General features: G+C 35.4%; 1 protein-coding gene across 3 annotated transcripts in view; it reads right to left on the reverse strand.

Moving 5' to 3' along the window:
* ANO3 (anoctamin 3) overlaps nucleotides 1-23,313 on the reverse strand; it is a 157,956-nt gene that overhangs the window by 63,409 nt on the left and 71,234 nt on the right. For 2 of the 3 annotated variants that reach the window (XM_015630780.3, XM_015630781.2), the window contains exons 2-4: nucleotides 22,077-22,289; nucleotides 21,125-21,196; nucleotides 11,531-11,667 (exon numbers count right to left, since the gene is read on the reverse strand). In XM_015630780.3, the coding sequence (XP_015486266.1) occupies nucleotides 11,531-11,667; nucleotides 21,125-21,196; nucleotides 22,077-22,289 (422 nt within the window). Of the gene's footprint in view, nucleotides 1-11,530; nucleotides 11,668-21,124; nucleotides 21,197-22,076; nucleotides 22,290-23,313 lie in introns of those variants that run through there. The other variant, XM_015630782.2, reaches the window with a different exon arrangement.

A 23,313-nucleotide genomic window follows, 5' to 3' on the forward strand; every position in this document is an offset into this window, starting at 1 on the left:
GAATTCTGAATGGGAATGGTAGTAAAAATATTATTTTTTATTATTTTTTATAATGTTACAGATTTAATTATCTAAATCCATAAGATGCAGAGATTTGAAGGTGAGGTAGTAGACTGAAGGTTCAAAAGTGCAAGTTTGAATATGCAAGTTTTTAAAACACAAACTTTTTCAGGTTCAAGACATGAGCAACCAATCTGCTCTTCAACAATTTTTAATTCAAAATACAGATTCCTGTACAAGTATTTTACAAAACCAGACCAGAGCTGCTTTTATGCACAATCAGATACAAAAAGCCTGGCCAAAACTCCCCCAAAGGGGAGATCTGGAACTTCTCTAATACATTTTCTGCTCATTCAGTTTCTGTACAGGCATGCTGCAAACTACATCTACCTTTTGTAATACACTTCTACTACTTTTCATTGGATTATTATTTCTAGTCTTTCTTTCCTTATTTCTGAAACATCTGATTTTCTTCAATCTTAGAAAAACATGCTTTATTTCTCAGATTAATGACAGTAGCCAAATATGACCTCAGACTCATCAACATCAAACAGAAATTTTGGGGGTCAGTGTTAAAGACACAATGAGCAGTGAAGACAGTAGAAAGAAATCTTCTATCCCTGTTCATCCCAGACCATTTTCAGTGAACAACCCCCACGGGTTGAGAAGTGCAATAGTAAAGCCACTTAACCACATCCATGCAGTGAGCCTGGCCTATACTACACTGATTTCATGACTGATTCACTTTAATGCTACTGGGACCATTAGTTTCACTTCTGTGCTATTCACAACCAATGCTGACCACCTGTATTAGCAGTAATATAGTAATTAATTAAGCAATTAAGTATCAGGAAAAGAATTTATATGGTTGATTTGTACGGATGATTTAGTTGGGTTTTTTCAGTTGATCTGAAGGAGCTCCATAACATGAAAGGACAACAGGGAGCAGTAATTTCAATTAAATATGTTAGTCAGGGTGTATTATCTATACCAAACAAAAGGAACCAGCTTTTAGTACAGGGGGCATTCAGGCACAGATCATTTATTCTTTATCTGCTGGTTTAGACCAATACATTAAACCATTCTTTCACCTTTTTCAACAGAAAAAAGGACCAGAAAAGGAGAAAAGCATCAGAAGAAATATTTTGTGCAAAGACCTTATTCTCCTCTACTCTGTTTAAGATTTCCTGTTTCACCTGAAAAATGTGTATAAAAAGACTAATCAACATTCCCTTATCCTCTCCATCCTCTCCACCACCTTACTCCTCCAGATTTTCTGAAACAGTATCCATCTGTTAAGCTTTCTTACATTTACACACATGAAAACTCATTTGTTTTGAAAAACTCCCTTTAGAGTACTGCAATATAGTTCAGATAGTAAACTCTACAATTTAACTTCATCTTGTTCTTTCAAAGTTTTTAAATAGAAGAATTTCAGCCGTGAGACTGTGAGGTACCACTTCAGTCAAGCTTATTCATTATGCAGAATTATTACACACTTGTTTGCATCGGAGTAAACTATTATCTGAGGCTTTGATATTATAGATCTGCAATTTCTTGTTTTTATTATGTGTCAAGAGTTTTAGTTGCTTCATAGCTTGTGGTTAGTTAAATAAATCACATGACACTCTGCTTTGAAGTCTGAAAGTGTAAAATTCAAAATACTGCCACTATCATTCTGCTGGTTTACACAAGGCAAAACACACTGACCAATTTATCCTAGGAAAAGGAGTTTTGGCTCAAGCAAAAAAAACAGGTGGAAGTACAATGCAAATATTTACCAAAGCTATATAATAAAAAGAGTTTATATTTCCATTCAATTGTATAAAAAGAAATTCCTTGGATTTAGCCAACATGGAGGGATTTTTCAATAAACTATTTTTCAGATTCTAATTAATTAGCAATGCCCTTTTTACTAAGTGGGAGCATCTGATTTACTGGATCTTTCTTTCCTCAGTTAATTTAAGTAATTAACTGAATACAGTAATTGTAACAATTTCAACTTCTTTTATGTCTCTATTGTTCTGATCTGTAAATTAAACTTCTACCATTTTTTTCACCCCATACATAGAAACAAATATTTCTTAAGAGTGAGTTGAAACCATTCTCAAAACAGGAGCAAATTTTAGATTAATATAAGAGTAAATTACATGGTATTCACTGTATCCTAATTTAATACTATGTTTTCTTTGATTTCCACCTTATAAGGGTAAAAAGTTTAAGATAGTGAACAACATGCATTACTTATGTAAATTTAGAGGTTAATGAGAACCACACAAAGGTACAATGGATATGCTGGAAGCATTTATTTCACCTTCATTCCACCACTGATAACTCTCCTCAAAACTAACGTAACAGCAAGGCTTAAAAGCTGACAAAAGCTCTATAGGTGTTTACATTTTAATGGATTTTAAGAAAATTCCCATCCACTTGTTCACATATTTGCAGCTTAAACCATGAAACAGTTAAATATCAAGTACATTCAAAGTACTATGAAAGGTTCTAATTTGTTTATACATTAAAGGTACTGCCTAGGAGAGAGCATGTAACTAAAAAACAAAATACTTCCCTCTACCACCTGCCCAGAGTTCAGCCAATGTCAGCTCAGATTTCTATGCAACTTTAATTTCAATGAAATTAAAACACATTTCAATGTGTTACTTCAGTAACACACTGTCCATCAGCCCCCAAATCCATACAATCTTTTAAAACCCAAAAGACCTCTGATAAGGATTTTCCACATCTAATTTCTGGGAGAACTGCTTTGCTCTTCTTTGTTTTTAATTTGGGACAAATTTGCTTTATTTGGTGCTTCATGGCTCTAATTCTACAATGAAATATGTATAGTTTCTTAAGCTGTGTAGAAACTTATCATTACTTTAATAAAATTGATGAAACTTTTTTACTCTAATATCCCCTTAAATTTACTGTACCCCTAAGCTATATTACAAAAATGAAAAATCACTATGTTTAAAGCAATCACTATTCCTCTTTTCCCAAACGTGTACACTCCTCCATTTACAACAGACTTTTTTACTAAATTTGACAATTAGCTAGTCAGACATGACTATTAACATAAAATATGAATGTAGATTAAATACTAATACATAAAAATATACTAATATGCTACTACGCATATGCTATACATTGAAATAGGATAATATAATATTTTATTATGTTAATAACATAAACCAGACTATTTTGTAGACTGAAGTCAGATTTCAATATTCAGCCACACTTAACAGCATTCAAGTCAAAGCAAAAAGATAAACTCCCACACATTCACTTTCACAATACAAAGACACCTTTGTCCTTTCAAGCTTGCAGTGTTAATCCCTACTTTTCTGACCACTGAACAACTTTTGGAAACAGCCTTTAGCAGTTCTTGTTGCGTTACTTATCCTAGGGGATGAGGTAAAGAGCAATTTGAGGAATCCCAAATTTTGTTGGCATTGTTATATACAGTGAAAAATACACACAACTGAGATTCCAACCTGTGATTCTTTTCTTCAGCCTATTTGATTGATGAACTTAATGTCTGCTTAAATGCATGTCATTATTGGCTGTGGCTGAAATAGTGACAAAGGGTATTTTTATTCAGGAAAATAATAAAATACTTCAGTATGAATTTAGCCTTGGAATCATTGCATTATTAGATTATACATGTCTTCATTTTAATAAATGGATATATTCTAACCTACTAACAACATCCAGTTAATAAAGTCTGACATGAAAGAAATGGTATCTCATTTGTCTCACATATAAAATTTTCATTACCATTATTTCACACATAAATGTTAAATGAAAAGCTGAGAACAAGACTTTTAATCATTATATTTTATTATTTGCTTTACAGTTTCCTGAAATGTTCCAGAGATGGAAATGAAAATGAGCATGATTTCTACATATTTTGTATATCTGTACATATAAACACAGAGGCTGATGACCGTATTTTCCCAACATCTCTTAGTAGTTTGCTGCCAATTTACTTTGTTAGTTGCTTAAGAGCACATTTAAAAAATAGTTTCATCTACTACACTCATATTCAGTAGTTATCTAAATAAATATATAAATAGAACATCAATAAAAGCATAAGTGCTGGTCTGGCAGGAGGCACAGAGCCCATGGGACCCAGCCCAGAGCAGGTTGCTCTGACTGAACTGTCCAGAACAGGGAGAAACAACTTTTACTGTGGGGTGTAGCTCAGACAGTGAAGACTGTGTTTCAGCTTCTGGCTTCAAGGAATGTTATTCACTTAGCAAAAAAGAATATTAAAAAGTTTCACATTTGTACGAACATAGAATACATCAACTGTCAGTCAGAACCAGCAACAGGAGCATTCACTTAAACAAGTGACAACTTACACAAGAATTCAGCTCCCACAGCAAAATATGTTTATTTTGTCTCTGCAGTATAGAGAATGAAGTTTAGCTTTCCTCTGTGTGGGTGGTGTCATTTGGATTACATTTGTAAAATTATATAAAGGAAAGTAATTATACCAATAGTCTGGTGCCTGGGATATAAAAGATAGATGGGTACACAGCTGGGCCTCAGGAGTCTTCTTCTATAAATGCACCCTAAATTTGGCAAATTTCTCTCCCCCAAAATTTTTTTATGTCATGGTGATGATGTTTGGAACAGAGTTAATTTCCTTCCTAAGACAGCTCATGAATTATGATGCTAAATGTGCTAGAGAAAAATAATTTTACTAAACCCTTACCAATAACGAAGTAACATCCTAAAGAGAGACTTACTCAAGTGTCTCGAGTTTTTTTTCCCAAGGAAACTCTGAGAAGGGAAGGGAAGAATTTACCAGTAGAAAAAATGGTTCAGCCACTGGAAATGCAAGTACTGAATCAAAGCAGTGAGTCTCAACACCACCACTCCATCATAGCACCACCTCACCAGTAACATCTTTTAGAGACAAATACACAGGGAGAAGTTGTAGAACCAGGAAACAGAGGAAGGAGCAAGGACAATTAAGCAGATTTTGAAATGTAATAGCTTCCTCACAGAAACACTGATGTACTGCTGACACTTAGAGATTTGTAAAAACCACCATAAAATGACATTTATATGTTGGCATGGTATCTTAGAGCCCAAAAAGGACGGTGTGGATTGTCATATATATATGTGTGTGTGTATATATGTGTACATATACACACACATATACATATATATCTATGTATATGTATACTCTCAAACACACAGTTACATATACACTATCACTCTGTATATTTGTAAGGAAAATCATCTCAGAACAGAGGAGTAAGAAGAGCAGAAAGACACTTCAAATGCAAAAACACACTGGTTACCAGAGGTGTGTCAAGGAAAAGCAGTTTTCTGTACCTCTTCATGCTTTTAAGAGATCTTTCAGAGATAACAATGGATTAATTCAGGGCTATTAAATCATGTGTGAACAAAGGGAACCATGTAAACAATTTGAAGAACTAAAGCTGGAATTTTGACAGAGGTAAAGTCTGATCTGGTAATTTCTTCAGCATGGCAACTACCTGAAACTGAAATCTACAAGAACAACTTTCCTGTTCTATCTCTGAGTAGAATGGTTTTCTCTTATAAAAGAAAACTTTCTTCCAATGTAATTTATTGTTCTTCAAGATGCTAAGAGGTTGAAAGATTAATGGCTGATTCATGAAAACCAACTCATTTATTTAGATTACTACTTCTCCCTAATACTGTTACCATGAACTTGGCATTAACATCTTCAGTAATATTCATGCCAAAGGATGCCACCTTATGATTCAACTTATACCTTAAGTATTTTCTGAAAAGAAATACATCTCTGATGCTAACTATAGTGCATTTATTCCCATGAACAAAAGCGGGATACCTAAATAATGCCTGCTTTGTTTCAGGATGTTTAATAATCAAAGCTGGGACCTCAATAAGTTTATAGACTTCTTAAGTTATATGGAATTAGATGTGTTTTTAAATAGTACTGGACCTATTTTTCACATTTTAAAAACATACTCTGATTAAGAATAATCTAAGGCATGCTTTATGTGAAATTTTCTAAGCAGACATCTGAGTTAGACTTCATCTTTTTGTGTCTGTAATGATAAACTATTTCAAAATTATCCATGGTAATGGATAAACCATTTCAAAAACAGGCTGATGATTTTAAGTGTATATTGGTTTAGCATTGTGCAAATAACCTAGGAAAGAAAATTTGGGACATATTTGCATATGCAAAGACATGCAAACTATCTTGGGCATCAAAGACAACATGACAGGCTGCCATAATTACCCACGCTATCATATTTCTATGAGACTACACTGCTGTGCAGAACAAAGCTTTTTTTTTTGAGACAAAGACTTCCAGAAATATCTGACCCTCCTAATTAAACTGCAGCTCAACTTTTTATGAGTAAAGTAAAAGATTAGCAATTATTTTAGCTTCTTCACAGAGGACATTTTTTCCATTTATATTCTACTCGGACTTGCAGAGTAAGTGTGAAAAATGCATTTGTATATATTATGAAAAATATATTTGACTTCAGGAAAGGAGTGGGTTAGGTGATATGCAAAATTTTTAAAGGAGGTCTGTTCAATATTACCATATGAGGGAGCAGCAATGAAGGATGTTTGGAGATAGGAGGAGGCTTTTTAATATTTAACCTCTTCTATTTGTTCTTGAGGTCTAATAGGGAGGTCTTAAGAAGCATACTAACCACTAACCACATAATAACCACTGAAAATTCTTCTTTACATGTTTATTTTCAAACATTTTTGGTTTTAGGTTACATTTACTTGCTACTTACCCTGCATCTCCTGAAATATTTTCTGAGATTTTTTTTGGCTTTTTTTTTTTAAACAAAATCTCACAGGAAATGAGAGCCAAGCACTAAAAGCACAAACATGAAGTCAACTTTTGCTGCAGTTTACCACATCCTGCCATTCTGGGATAATTATTTTATTTGTGATAATTTTTTTTAGGCTTTATTTTCTTCTGTGTTATTAGACTGCATTTTGGACTACCAGAAAAAGGCAGTAAATTAGGCTATTGTATAGGTAGCATTTCTTCATAGTTCCTAAATGCACAGTGATGATAATAATGTGAACCTTGTTCCAAAAATCCTTTCTTTACCTTGCCAGATAGGAAAATGCAATACCTAGATACAAAATTTATTAGATCAAAGAGAGAAACAGTGATGTATTGAATGGAAGGAAATGAAGTGTAATCCCTCAAATATTCCTATCTTGCCACTATACATGTAATAGAAATAGGTAAAGAATTGGCTGCTATTTTGCTGCTTCTCTGGAAAAATGTTGCCTTCCACTCAAGTGATAAAGTCTGTTTAAGCCTGCTTCCCTTTCCTAAGGGAACATTTCAAGTATCAGCTTTCCACTCAGGAACATTCTCATTTTCTACATTTCCCAAAGCAGACACTACTAATTTTTGCTCAACAGACACTTGGCCTCATTCTTCCTTGTCAGACCCCTTGGCAGAATCACATACATGAAGTCGTATTTTCTATGCAATTTCACGAGCAGCTGGTGATGAAGAGTTGGCAGAGATTGATAACGATGACAGCTTTTTCATGGGTCTGAGAGACTCACAATTTTTCAATATGAAATTTGTGGATTCTAAAATGATACCAACCTACACTATAAGAAACTATGAGTTATAAATCATAATCGTGGAAACAAGAAAAGTAGATGAATACATTGGCAACTGGTTGCTATAAGAAAATTATCTGATTTTCCAAAGCTTTAAAATGCAGCAACAAGAACCAGATTTATGGAGGTATCATGCATGTAATTGGAAAAACTAAATAATTCCTGAAAAAAAAATGTGTATTGGCTTTCATCATGCCCACAAGACATGTTCACTAGAGCTGAAGTATTCAAGCAGGTTATTGCTGAGAAAGACCATGGCAGCAAGAAGTAACTGCAAACAAATTTTTTAGCAATTTTTCCCTGAGTCTCTCAAGTATACAAATCTTCCAAAACAAGACAAAATTAGAAACACTAAAAAGAAGAGAAGAAAAATATGTTTTTATCCTTGTACTCCTGGCCAAGGTGTTTCTCATTATCTGGTCAGACTAAGGAGATTTTTTTATTGTGACAGATCAGTTTACATTTCAAATATGTGAGAGTACTTACCAGCTGTAACACTGTACTGCAGTAATCTGTGCTTTCAGCAGTCTCAGAAAGAATTAGAGGCATTCTTTTCCTAGCTTTGTGTCCATTTTGGGAAGAAGTTTCCCTAAGGTTTTTTAAACTAACTGCCACAGAGACTTCTACAATAATCCAAAGGCAGAAGAGTAGTGTTTCTTTTTAATATAAGACTAATCTAAATTCCCCTTGCCTTTTTCCTGTGGAAGCAGGTAAAGATGAAGGGAAGAAGAATCCTGCTTGGTTGCTTCAGGTGCTGGCTTTGGCTGGGATAGAGTTCATTTTCTTCACAGTAACTGGTACAGGGCTGTGTTTTGAATTTTGGGTTTAATCCAGCTGGGGTTAAACCAAAACACTTCATTTGCAAAAACAGTCCCTCTAAATGCAGAAGGAAGTTTCCAGAGTAGTGCTGTGATAAAAGGAATTGTCAAAGTAAAAAGCCAGATGCACCTGTAGAAGACTGTCCTTAAACTCTGAAACAATTTGTCCAGTAGGTCAGTACATACAAAGACTGAGACATAAAAAGCATATTTTTGTTTAAATTTAATACAAACATGAAACTCCTCTTTAAACTTTAAAAGTGTTGTGGTTTTAAAGCATTAGCTAAAAAGTCACTAGAAAACTTACTTATTTCTTGCTGTGAGATATGGATTAGAACAAGAGCAAAACAGGCTTAAAACTTAAAAGGAATAAAGAAAGTTTATTAACAAAGCTACAAGAATAAGAAACCAGAATAAAACTTCCAGAACTCTTTTTTCCCCACTACCCAACTATTCTCTCATTCACATGACAACATAGAGACAAAAAAACCTTGGTGGCTAAAACAGTCCTAACTTTGCTATCGTCTCTTCATCAGTCTTTGTAGAGTAAAAGTTCTCTTCTGCTAATCTATGGAGTTTTTCACAAGAAAACCATTTTCCTATGGTTTTCTATTTCTCTGATGGCAGCCACCTGGTAAACTCTGCCATCAGTTTTCTCCTCCCATTTCACATCACTCTGAGGTGTGTCATAGGTCATGGGTCTAGGGGTGTCATTTTAAGGATGAGTTATTCAAAGGCAAAAGTTCTCTTCATCTGTCTCTGTGAGCCTCTCTGGAAACAGAAGTTTTCTCTTTGCCTCTTAAAGGCTACAAATTTTCAACAACTCTCACTTCTCTGTTTCTGTTCTAGCATCACATAAGATCACAACTACTTCACCATTTGCTTAAATCCACACTTTGAAATACTCTATTCCCCCCAAAATACTCTTTCATAAATTAAAGGAGTTTTTCAGAACACTATTGTCCATCTCTATAGTTTTAGCAAAAGAATATTTCAGCTTATTAAAGCATCTCCTTATTTCTCTCCCCATCTGAAGCTTAATTTCTTTCTTTCTTTCTAGAGGAAATTTTATTTACAGGTTGGAAATCTGTGACATGAAAATGTAACCCAGGAAAGGTTATATATATGACATACATTTCATACATGTCATTCCTGAAGTTTCATTTTCATGTCACAGATTTCCAACCTGTAAATACAATTATCTCTAAGGTTATTCAAAAACTATTAGATAGCTACTGCTATAAAAGTTTTTTCTAAAAGCATCCTATGAAATGAAGTCTCAGAGGTCACACCTACCTATGTTCCAGAATAGTGTAGTTATGATGATGAGTGTGATGAGCATTAGAACTGTTATATGACATAAGTAATGAAGTATGCGTTCAGTGCTAAAATCACAAAGTGACTGATAAAATCCATGAAAGAGCTCTATAATGGTCTCATAAAGAACACGCCACATGTGCTGTGCACACAGGATAGAAGCTTACAGTAATTCAAGCATTACTAGATTTGTAATACAGGATTACTGATGCATACAGGCACATACCAAGAATCACAGAATCACTGGTAAAAAACCCTATGCTGCAGAATTCACTATTTCCAGTGTGTGAAGAAGAAAATTATTCAGAACTTCTTGAGGTTAAGGCATTTGTCATATGTATACAGGCAATTATGCTTAATGGAGAGGAGAATTAAGGGTCTCGTAGTTGAAAGTATGACTTAAAAAAGGATACACGTTCTGAATAGAAAATCCATCATAATTCTTTGGCATTATAGTGCATTAACTGCTGGAAAAAATGCATCGTAATGAATAGTATAATTATGTAATTACTAAGCAAGATAGCATGCCAGATGTATCTGGCATGGTGAGATGTGATGGCTTTAGCTGAGGTTCCTGAAATACTCCTACACTCACATATATGTAAGTGAATTCTATCTTTCATTCAATGTGTCTAGATATCATTTTGATACTGCTTAGAAGGATCTTATACTCAACTAGATCACTCTTGACTGACCATTTGCTACATGAACATAGTTCTTCTACGCTCTCAAAATTTCTGAGGCCTCCCAGATAACGTGGATTCCACCCCATGCTCAGAATCCTATATCCTAAATTCTGTGCAATATAAATTTATAGAGAGAAGGCCACTGCCTCTTAGATGAGTCAATAAAAAACGTAAGAATACTTGATTTTATAACATTTTGCTTGATTTTAGTACAGAGAATTCCATTCACTGATTCTGTCACTCAAACTGTAATATAGTTACTAACACCCTCCAAAATCATCAGGATAAGTAAAATCCTCTAACATTGTCTTCTTAGTGTTAGCATGCAAGGCATTACTTTATTCTTGGTGAGGAGGTGTGTGTGTTGCCAACAAAATTCCAGCCTCCAAATAAAAATTGATACAAAACTTTATAACCTATTTATACATTTTTAGCAAACAAAGAAATCAGTGTTCATTAGTTCTAAATTACATAATTCTCTTTCATTAACTAATATTCTATCCCCTGTTGCTTATTTAGTTCTCTTTGCACATCTTAACTAGTCCATATTTTTAATAATTTTAGTATCTCTCTTTCAGGAGGGGCTTTCCAGCCCACATACTTAGTCTCTTCTTTATCTTCTTGTTTCTGAAAAATGACCTTGTGATCCATAAATTCTGCACTCCTTGTATCCAATTTCAACAATACACCTTTTTTCTCTCAGGTTTTCTTCTTTGAAGCATATCAAGTTTAATTTAACAAAACTAATTTCAGTAATTTTATGCAGTTGTGTTCCCACAACAGCAGCTCATGACAACTTCGTTAAATGCTAACTGAAAGTGATTTAAGACTTAACACACTGCTCATGATTAATTAAAACAATTAATTAAAAGTTAATTAAAACCATTAACTAAAATTATTTTAGAAGTTTTACCATTTCAAACAATTTGGAAGCCACCTAAATTTCTTACCATGAGACACCTATTTACTTAGGCTGCAACACATATAGTGCTTTAAAAATTGCATTTTAAAAATATTTAAGCACATTCTGACAGTTGATAGAATTTCATAGAATTTTGTGTCCATTACCTTTAAAGATGATTTAGTTCGAGGTTCTGTTTTCTGCCTGGTGAGCTTATTTTGAATAAGCAATGACTGATCTGTACGAGCATCATAATTCCCATGTTCTGAATCATCTGTATATGTATCTTTGTCCTTTCCTACATCTGAAGGAAAACCAGAAGAAAACAATGGGCTCATTTTAGATTATAGTGGGTAGAAATAAACAGCATTATTACAGCCACAGTTGAATATTCATTTTATGTATACACTTTTTAATAATGTATTTCTTTTCCTGATAAAGCTTTATACTTGAAATGTTATCATGTTTATCTTAAGCTAGAAGTGACTGTTATTTTTTGTAGGTTTATAGAAATGGTTTTTTATTAGCATTCAAATAAAAAAGTTGATAACCTCCTTTACAGTAATTTTAAAAAACAAAGTAATATGAATATTCAACTGCTTGACTCACAGTTGTTGAGGCTTAAGATGTTCCACCAAATAGGTGGCACACCCTGGAGACCAAAGTAACATCTCATGTTTTAGATTTCAACAAGAAATGCCCAATTCCCCTACACACATGCAGATAAAGCATTTGAAAATTTGCACATTAGGATATTGCAGTAAGTGCTTCAGAAGACATTTTAATTGGTGTATACCTGATGGTGGTAGAAGATAGAAGGCCTTTCATGAAGGAAGTTTTCGTCTTGTCATTGGACTTGGTTTGAATTGCCTAAATTAATTGCACAGCTAAAGTTTTTGTGAAAACTTATTTGAGTGCCCTAAGAGAGCTGCAGGAAACTGAGGACCTGCCTCAGAGCTTACCCATACTGTTCATCAAAGAATCATGACAATATTTGCCCTATACACCCAGCAGGAGTAAAATGAAGGGCAATGCCTGTCCAGTGTTGGCCTGTAACATTTTAATGAATGCTGGAAAATGGCCTGTCTTGAAAAAATATGTTTAAGATTAAAAAGATGGAATAATCACTGCCACACAATATTATCTTGGACAAATTGGAAAAAGAAACATACTCAGACAAAAAATTTACCCACAAATCCTGAGTCAAGTTCCCATCTCAGCTTTTGCATCAACATGGGAAAAGTCAGGTGGACTAGGAACAGCATTTAGCTCAGTAATTCAAAACCTTAACCAGAAGCCAAGAAAAGAGTCGTGGTTGCTGTGGGAGCCACAATCTTGAATTCCATGGATTTTAAATTCATAAAATTCATCTGCAACCTTTAAGTATTTTTCATTAAGTTGTTCAGTTAAAATCTCTACACTAAATAGTACAGGAATTTTAAAAAAAAGAAAAAATTAACCACAATTATCTCATGCAGCCTAAACATTTTGCATTTCTTAGATGGAATATTAAAAGCCAGAACATTTACTGAGTGCTATTTCGTCTTCATTTTAGTTACTACATAATGATTATACAAAATGTTCCCTTGATAATTTCATACTAAATGCACAGTGATTTTAGTCCTTGAGACTTTCTTCAATAACTGCAATTTCTAAGCTTCTATGACATTTTTATATCATGTTTGACTATAAAGTAGCACTATTTTCTGTCATCCTTTCCTTCACAATCTCTATTATTTGGTTGTGTATTTCATCTTCCATGTGGGATTGCCATGATGCAAACCAAGATAGCATCCCTGAATCTTGTGTCTTGAGTTGTGCTGCTCAAGGATGTTTTTAATGTAATTTATCCCAAAAGCAATGATATGGACTAAGTCTTTCTATTTGATATGTAGTATAAGTATCCATCTTTAAATTAAAACATAGATCTCATTTGGTTGCAGCTCTACAAAATGTCATGAGAAAAGTTTGACTGCCTGAAGTTCTCTCTATCTCAGCACTGTGGGAAAGCTACTGTTTACTGCATTTTTATTTTCCATCATGTCTTCCCTGGCCTATGACAACCCATTTGGTTGTTACTGTCGAGACCAGCTGCCAGTGCTCTCTATTCTTGTACTTCTTGGATAAGTTCTGTTGGCAACCATCACAAGGAGTCTCCTTGACCTTGGAAAAGAAATTAGGTAGGCAAGCAGCCATAGGAATGTCCTGGGTTACAGAAGGAGAGTGCCAATGTGGGGTGTAACCAAACTGTATATTCTACTCCCCTACACATCATTCCTGACAAAATGTTAACGATGTGCTGTTCACAGTAGATGCCCAGTGCTCACCCAACCCCTCAGGCTACAGCTGGGTGTTAAATAAGGTAAAAGAGCTAACTGGGAAAGGAAGGGCAGTGTTTCTTTTTCTCCACACTAATGACTCAGCCATGATAACTCCCTCCAGAGAAGCAGCAGCACAGTCCCACCCATCCTGAGGGGGTCATGTGTGTTAATGGGCCATAATGAACTGAATGGCACCAAGCAGAACAGGCAGCTGCAATGACTACCAAGGACTCAAAAAAATATCCTATAGGATTCCATCATTCCACCGAGAAGCTCACCACCCTGAGGGAGGTACTGAGCATTCCTGCTGGGACCTGAGCATTTGTAACAAGGGACTTGGGACACTCCCAGCATCACCACTCGAGGGAGCGAGGGCTGGACCAGAACTTCCACAAGAACCACCACTTTTGACAAGACTGCAACCATCACTTCCACAGGACTGCAATCACTATTTAATTGGACTGTAGCCACCACCCTGACCCACAGGCTGACAGGCTGTACTCTGAATTTGTGGGTTAAAGCCAGATTTTCCGTATCATTTCATTTATTGTAATCTTTCTACTAAATTGTAACTTTGACCTGAAATTCCTCTCAAGGGAATTGTGTGGGGATCATTTCTCCTATGGGTTTATTTTCAAACTAGCATGAGGAAGAAAAGATCCAGTTCATACTGCTGTAGAAGCTCAGGATTTTTACACCAATTGACAGAAAGTCCTAATTAGACCTCAGCTGTTACTCACCTGCCCAGCCCAGAGGGGTTGTGGACTTTTTATCCCCAGAGGTGTTCAAGGCCAGGTTGGATGGGGCTCTTAGCAATCTGGTCCAGTGCAAGGTGTCCCTGCCCATGGCAGGGGAACTGGAACTAAATCATGACTGAGGTCCTTCCCAACCCTAACCATTGTATGATTCTGTTTTCTTTGCCGCTGTTAATAAATGCCACCCCATTTGTGTTTTGCTGGGCACAGCTGAAAGACATGAGCTGGGAGTGTCCCATTTGTATGTAACAGTGGATTTGCAAGCCCCTACAATTTTTTTATTGAGCATGTTTAGTTGGATTTTATTAATTTTCCTCCTTACAGAGCTTGATCTGATTCAAACTGTGTGGGTCTAATCACTAAAATATTACTCTATCAAAATATCCATGGATCAATGTTTATATGTTGAAATACATCAGCTGAGCAGATGTGCTGTATTTAGCTTCTAGTTAATCTACACTGCAGTTAATAACTCAGTAAGGCAAAAAACCTTTAGTCAATGTAAAAATATTATAAAATCAGAAAAAAGGGTAATAAGGGTTAGCAAAGCACTTTTCAATTTCTCCTCTACTGCAGGACCAAAAATAAAAATTAAAAAAAAATCTGACCTGTTGGGGAGACACCTGGTTAAAAACCTCCCTACATTAATGCCCAAATAAATGGAATATCTTGAGTTACCTTAAAATTTTTGAGATTGTGCAAAACCTCAAGAAATATAAAGAATAAAGGAAAAGAGAGATGGAGAAGCATAACTGGTGGAAAAAATAAAAAAAATTGCTGCAGTGGGGACCTGGAAATAGAGGATAGAACTCATGTGTGTTCATGCCTACGTCCTCAAACCAACAAGGACATCAAAAGGACATTAGCCTTCATTCTTAACCACTCTCATATTTTAGTTTTGAGCACCTTGCAGAATTTTTTTTTTTATGTCTGCTGTGGTGGATTGACCCTAGCTGGATGCCAGGTACCAACCAAAGGCATCCTGTCACTTCACGCCTCAGCAGAACTGGGAAGAGACAAATATAACAACAGGCTCCTGAGCAGAGGTAAGGACAGTGAGAGATCAGTCCTTATTTATCCCTATAGTCCCTTTGGTCAAAAGACATTCTTTGAGGAAAACTCAATTTATTACCAGTAAGTTCAGAGGAGTATAACAACAAATGAAGCTAAACCTTCCCACTAGCCCTCTTCCTGGACTTAAATTTACTCTTGAGTTCTTGATCTCCTCTTGCAGGAGCAGCACAGGAGGATGGGAAATGGGAGTTGTGGTCAATCCATCACACACTGTGCTTCTCCTTCCTCCTTAAGGGGGAACTCCTCACAGTCTCCACCTGCTCCAGCATGAGGTTCCTCCATTGAGAACAGTCCTCCATAAACTGCTCCAACATGAGTCCTTCTCAGAGGCTGCAGCCCTTCATGAACTGCTTCAGTGTGGGTTCTTTACATGGGGTACAGTCCCTCAGGAAAAGACTGCCCTAACATAGGATTGCAAGTCCTGCCAGCAAACCTGCTTGGGCTCCTCTCTCCAGAGGTCCTGTCATGAACCTACTCTACCATGGGCTTCCCACAGGCTTGAGGTTGTAACCTGTTCCACCATGGGGTCCTCCATGAGCTCCTGGTGCCTCTCTGCTCCACCATGGACCTCCATGGGCTGCAGAGGCACAGTCTACCTCAGCGTGGTCTTGCAAGAGAATCTCTGTTCCAGTTAAAGTCGCCCTTGTGTATTTTTTTTCTCCCTTCTTCAAACATTTATTCCAGAGGCACTTCTACTGTCACTGATGAGTTCAGCCTTGCCAAGAAGAAGGTCTGTCTTGGAGCCAGCTGCCATTGACTCTACTAGACACAGGAGAAGCTTCTAGAAGCTCCTCATATAAGCCACCCCTGTAGCCTCACCCAGCTACCTAACGCTTACCACACAAACCCAATACACTGTTCAGGTAAAATACTCTCACTAAAGCAAACACTATGTGCCTGATCCCTTACAATACCTCTTTATGAGAGTTTTCAGAGTATCTACTAACAGGAGAAAGATTTAAACATCAATCTTTTTACAAAATCTTACATTTAAAAGGCTATGTGCATGCAGTACTGCAATACAAAGCAACTATAGTACATTTTTAAATTAGTATAGCCAACCAATAGCATCTTGTTGATGTATTAAAAAGGCTGAATTGCAAATAAGGAGAAGGCTATAAATCAGAGACAAGGGTTCTAAGCTTCTAATTCTACATATAGAGTCCAAATCTAATCTCAATAAAGTCAGTGGGAATTTCAGTATTCAATTCAGTATGTCAAAGATTTCATTTAATTAAGTACAAACTTAAAGCAGATACACCCATATAATTGTTAAAACAACAGCACATGTAACTAAATAATGTTACCTGAGATCCACAATCAAGTATAAAGTGATTTGAAAAAGATTCAAGCACTAATTAAGCAGATAACAGATCTCTTCATCCTAGCAGTTGCTTTGTTTTGCTGTCTTGTTATAAATAGAGAGGATGAATAATTTCAGTCTTCAAATATCACAAAAGCCTATCAACTCCTTCTGCCATATAATTTGGCAACACTTAATGCATGACAGTAAGATTTACCCTATAAGGTTACTTACATGATAAAACATTCAAGACAATTTCATTTCTGGAATTCCTTTACACAAAAATGCGTAAGTATTTAGTTTAGAAATAGATAACTAACTCCACATTTTGAATTTTTCTTTTTGTGTCTTCTTAACTGCTTGGTTAGGGCCAAGAGTGCATTTTAATTTTATGACAGGGAATCATTTGTCCTGATTTCTCTATAATATGTAATAATCCAGTGATAAATTTTATATATACACAGTAGTATATGGTAGCAAATGTTTTTCAATTGAAATGTGGCATAGTTATGGAAAGGAAAATTAATATAAAAATTCTTAAATAGTTTCTGTTTCACAAACTTTGATATGATGACTCTACTCAATCTTTCGAGCTTTTACACATTTAAGGATAGGCTTTGCAAAGCTTTAGTAAGAAAGAGATTATTGGTCAAGTAAATAATCCCCTTTTGTCCTAATTTACATTCTAGAAAAAAACAAGTAATCTGGGGAAGAACATCAGTAGAAACCTAGATAAATTACATTGTGATGGATTTAGGTCTTATTTTATTTTGCTGTGCACCTGGAATACTGTACTGTACAGATAACATAGAAAGGTTTTCATCTACCTGTGTATTTATATTTAGATACGAAAAACTATCATAACAGGCAAACACAGACTTTTCTTAATCTACAATTTCTTACAGACTTCCAGACAGTGGTAACTGTTACACAGAATATTTCTAATTTGTTAAAAAGGGAGCCAGTAATATGTTATTGCTCTTTAGAGGAGCTAAGATGTTGTACAGAACTGGTGGAGGCAGATTAAATGCCTAAAACACATCAAAATTTTGAACTGCAACAACAAGTCCAAAACCTAATCCTTATTATGTTCCAATGAGCACTGAATAGATGACATAGCTTCTTCATCCATACATCCATCCACCTCTCCAGGTGTCAGCCAGCTCTAATATGGACAGAGCTTGACACCTCTGGGTGTAGGACAAACTGTTTGTTCTAATGCAGCTTTTTGGCCATCTCACTCCACAATAAGAGATGTGACAGCCCTTATTCATGCAGGCACTGCCCACAAACTTGGAAAAAAATTATTCTAGAAGGCATAATGGAAACGTCACATTTCTGTTGAAGCAGAAATTGAACCTGGTTTTCTCAAATCCTCTTCTGTGATCTTTCAGTCCCTCTTTTTTATGTAAACATTGTATATATTGCACAGGTTATATGTATATATACATATATATTTGTCCATTTCAATTTATCATAACATCACAAAATTTACTTACAAACACTTCTATAATTGAGCACTGAAAAAAAGTTTTTATCATGCAGTTATTATGATTCTTTGTTGGATTGTTAGTTTTGGTTCAGCTCTTCATTTGTCACTTCACTCTATTGCAGCATGGTACATAAATACGGAGGTTTTTTTTATATAAACTTTGTAGTAATTGGATTCATGATACATTCAGAATACAAGGTATCTGTCACAGCAAAATTGTTAATTAGCTTGGAAGGATTTCATGTCCTGCTAAGACAGATGAGTTATTATGCACAAATCCTCATAACTAATGTAAGCTAGGGGAAGAAAACAGAATTGAAAAGGGAATAAATTATTTAGTGATGTTTTACTTGCTACTGAGTGTTACTTTTGTTCTTATTTCAACCCAGTAATTTCCACCTTCTTTGTCTCCCATCAGAGGTGGGAGGGGAGTGGGTGAGTCAGGAAGAGGGGCTTTCCAGTATGTCAGAAACCTCAAAGTTCATGTTATGTTACAGAAGCTCAATGCCTATCATTTTGGTTGAAATTATCAATTCCTCAAACTAAAAACACCACTTAACACCTAAAACTGACAGAGGAAAAGTAACATAAATCCATAATGTCCTTGATCCCATTTATCTGTGTAATTAACAAAGGCGTAACATATTATCTTTTTACTTCATAAATCCACTAACATCATTAACTAAACTTGTTCAACAGATTTATGGCCTCATCTATAGGCAACTGAAATAAAAGAGAAGCTATCCACTGAAGTCCTTTATTTAATGCCTCTTAATCTCCCTCACATAAGATAATTTTGTCTACAAACAATTCAGAAAGAGGAGAATACCATTTGGCCTACATTTCTAAAACACTGCCTAATTAAAAATTTACCACATTCACTTAATTCAGCTTTCTTCCATGTTCCCAGGAGGGCAGTTTGAAAATGTTCACTAAGATGATGATACCCATTAATCAGCCTACTTTTGAAACTCCATTAAACTGCCAGAGTACCTACAAAAGCATTATTTTAACCCAACTGGTGATTCAAGTTGAAGCTGCAATATTCCTTTTTCAGGTTTATTTTTGACTTCCCCTCCCCACCTACATCCACATTCAGGATAAAATTGAAAATTTTAGACTTGGAGACAAATTCTTACCCACATAAACACAATACTAAAGCAGCAACAAACTGTTTTTTGAAGGTCCACAGGCCATTTTGTGACATGCACCTTTTAACTGTCCCTTATTTCTCTCCACAAATCTAACTGATAATGCTGATATAAAAATAAGGCAATTCTTACTACTGACCTCTGGGATATATTTTTAAATACTGTTTTCTTTCTTGCTTGTAACTAAATAAGCTAATCAGTTACATTTCTATAAATACAGCATAACTTCACAGATTTCACTTATCTAATTTGGGATAGACTCAAGATAGGCAAATTCATTAATTGGGTAAGTAAAGGGCAACTATTTAAATATTTTTTATTTTTCTTTCACGAGTATAGCTGTAGTCAGAAGAGAAGAAACATCCATACCAATGTTTAATACAATTCTGAACTGAAAAGAATCAATTTATCTTTTCCACAGTTACTGAGCCCTCCATGTATCTTTTCAGGATAAAACTAGGTAATGTGAATGACAAACAGAATCATTTACTATGAGAAAGCAGAAAGAATTACTGCTGACATATATAAATGCACAACAATATCAGCATGTGTATGTGTAAGAAATTCAGAGAAAAACAGAGCAGGATATTAAAAAAAAAAACAACCTAAAGAAGGAAATTATAACAGTAAAATTTTCTAGTATCCATGTTTGCCACCCAATTACACCAGGAAAGTACAGCAGCTTTAACTGGAACCTTATGAAGATATGATTTTCTTATATAATTTTCATGCAAAATTTTTGGTCTGTGCCATGATTTTGGAGTATCTGGTTTTGCAGAAGTATCAATATCACTATTTCCAGTAGTTACCTATCCAAGAAACCTTGAGAAGCCTCCTACCTGTCATATATTTTAGGTATCAAAAAAGTCAATGTTAAATCATGTGAGAGGTGAGCAGACCTAGATTTCTGAAAGCTTATATCTTTCATTCAGCATGAAGATATGATTTCTAGTTTGATGCTTCATCAACTGTGAGCAAAAATATCTTCCATAGTAGTTGTGCAAGGTGCAGCAATATCTTTGTGTCTGTATGGGTAAAATAAATGGCCAGGGAATTTCAAAACTACTTTATCTTGGAACTTGTAAATTACTGCCCATGTGTATATGTACAGATTCAATTTGTAGTCACAAGGATTGGGATTATTCTAAGAATTACTTCTTTCCTACTTATTTTGACTTAATTACAATATCAAAATGATAGTAAGGCAGTACAAATACAGCTCTTTTCTGCATTTTTTTTTCTTCCCAAATTATAATGCTTTTTATATGTAAATGGCTAAAGCAAATACACAAAATATCTAAAAACAAAAACAACAATAGAACTGCAGCCACAATAACAGTGAATGACATAACTACACAAGAAAAATGAGTAATAATAACTTCAAAGGAATATCAAGTACATTGTTCAAAATGATTGGTTTATGAAATATTGTTATGGGAAAAGGATACATTGAATGTACAACACTTCTCTATCTTTAGTCCCTACTTTTAATCTAAAAGGTGAGACAGTATCAGGATATTTATGAGAGCACACATTTTTTAGTCACACTTACTTTCCTCTTTCAAAAAAAATGGAACTTCAGCACAAGTATGTCCTTTCCACACTTAAATACTTAAAGAATCATTAATCAGCATTTCAGTTATTTCAGTTCAGACAACAACTTACCTAAAAATGGATCACCATATTCTGTATTAGACAGCTTAAGCAAGTTGTTTTCCAAAGTCTCCATCACTTTATCTGGAATAAATGCAATATCTGTATCAGCATTCACATGCATTTTGTAAGCAAAAAAAAAAATCTTTACTGTAAAAAACTTTTTAAAGCTGTCAGGAACTCAAAAAACTCTGGACTGAAATGTTGAAGAGCACTTTCTATCAATAGAAAAAAGAGCAAGATCACTTTAATGAAGACTTTCAGTCCATTCTGAGTGAAGTTTAACTCAATAAAACACCTCACTAGAACAATAATTAGTGTCTACCAAGATTAAGGAAAGACTTACAAAATCTATTACCAGATGAGTTTAGTCTACAAAGGTTCACATACATCTGGCAATAGAGGATGGCAATAGTTGGCCACAGGGGACACACAGTGATTGGGATTCCAACTAGACTAGTTTCCCTGATAAGGCATGTGTGCCTGTTAAATTAGAAATCCTAAAATAAAGTAGTTCCTTATTCCACACAAGCTAAAATTTGGAGGGATTTTCTCCATACATTCTCATTCTTTTCATACCACTCTTCCCTGATTTCTACTGTTTGTGAATGAATGTATCTCCTCCTACGTGTTCATATATAAAGACTTTTTTCGTCAAAAGCCTAATATTTATTCTTTCTTTCTTGTCTAGGACAGACTATAGAAACCTTCATACTTTTCTCCAGCATAAATGAGCACGACTTTCTTGCCTTATTACCACTGAGAAGGAAATAATGTCATCATTGAGATAGATAAAAATTAGTTTGAAACTCACTTCAAACATTACAAAGATTCAGTCAAGAACCTGTTAATACAGTATTGTGTAGGTGTTTTGTGCAAAAACATTTCTTCAACGAACTGCAGCTATCTAAATAAATCAGAGTTTATCAGTGCTGGAACGAACTCCTGAAAAAGAATCTCCTACCTCTTTCTGACACTGCATCCACTGCAGCTGCAGATGTCCCTGCACTTAAAGGCTGGGGCTGGAGCTGGGGCTGCACACGATTTGGCTGCAGAAATGATGAATGCTTGCTCAGGCTCTGAGGATGTGTTTGGCTCTGGGCGAGGCATGGCATAGATCTTCTAGAAGGTTTTAATGGGTGCTCTTTCACTGTCTCGCTCTTGCTTGTGTTCATACCTGAAATAGCCAAAAGAAAAGTAACACAATAAGCTCTACCATGTTAGGGCATGACAAAGGAAGATGGCTGATTATGAAACCACTTAATAAACAACTCCTCGACTAACCAAAAATGTCACACTATAAGGTTTGAAGTTATTAAAAAACAACCTAATGAACTAAAATACAGATGCTAATAGTAATCCATTCTGTAAAATATTTACATTTTCCTTTCACAGCTAGAAAAATTTCCCCTCCACCATTATGTAAATAAATTAATGTTCTTAATCCTTTTACCTATTGGGTAACCTTTGTGAAAAAACATTGTAGAACAACAAACAAATGTGGCAAAAAAGACCCCAAACATTCCAGGGTCAGTTAGAACAAAGCAGCTGTGACAATGATTTGTCTCTTAAGAGTTGTTTCTGAGAGACACAGAAATTAAGTAGCTTTCCTAAGTTTACATGGAAGAAAACACATAATTATACACCTCCTATTTTGATATAGAGCATTGACACACACGGTCCTTGTAAAAATTAATTCAGCACTGAGCAAAATCAAACTCCACTAGTGTAGTTGGTCTCACTATACTTCTTCTCTGCTTGATAGAACAACTTACTTTACAGCATGTTTTTTATAAATCTTAGTTTCTTAGTGATATATTTAACCTCTCTTGGCTGTGCTAGAAGTAATTAAGTAATCTAAACACTTCTCCTTCTTGGAGAGCCACGAACTTCCAAGGAACCTTCCCCATCAAAATCTGTGCCACTTGAAGGAGGACATCACAACCAGCAAGTCTCTTCCTTATGTAAACCCAATGCAAGTGCTAAAGTTTCATGTCTGCCCAGCCAAGAGCCACTGTGGCAGTCAGACCTGCCCCACCTGAGCTGGGACTGAGGCCCATTCCCAGCGGGCTCCATGGAGCTGATGGGTGCCTCTCTTTTCTGCCTGCACATCCCACACTCACACGGTCAGAGGATGATTTCCCTACCAGCTCAACACCAGGTTTCCCACAGCAGAGTCTCAGGGGTCTGGCTCCTTGAAG

This window comes from Parus major, chromosome 5 (assembly GCF_001522545.3).
Source record: "Parus major isolate Abel chromosome 5, Parus_major1.1, whole genome shotgun sequence".
NCBI classification, from domain to species: Eukaryota; Metazoa; Chordata; class Aves; order Passeriformes; family Paridae; genus Parus; species Parus major.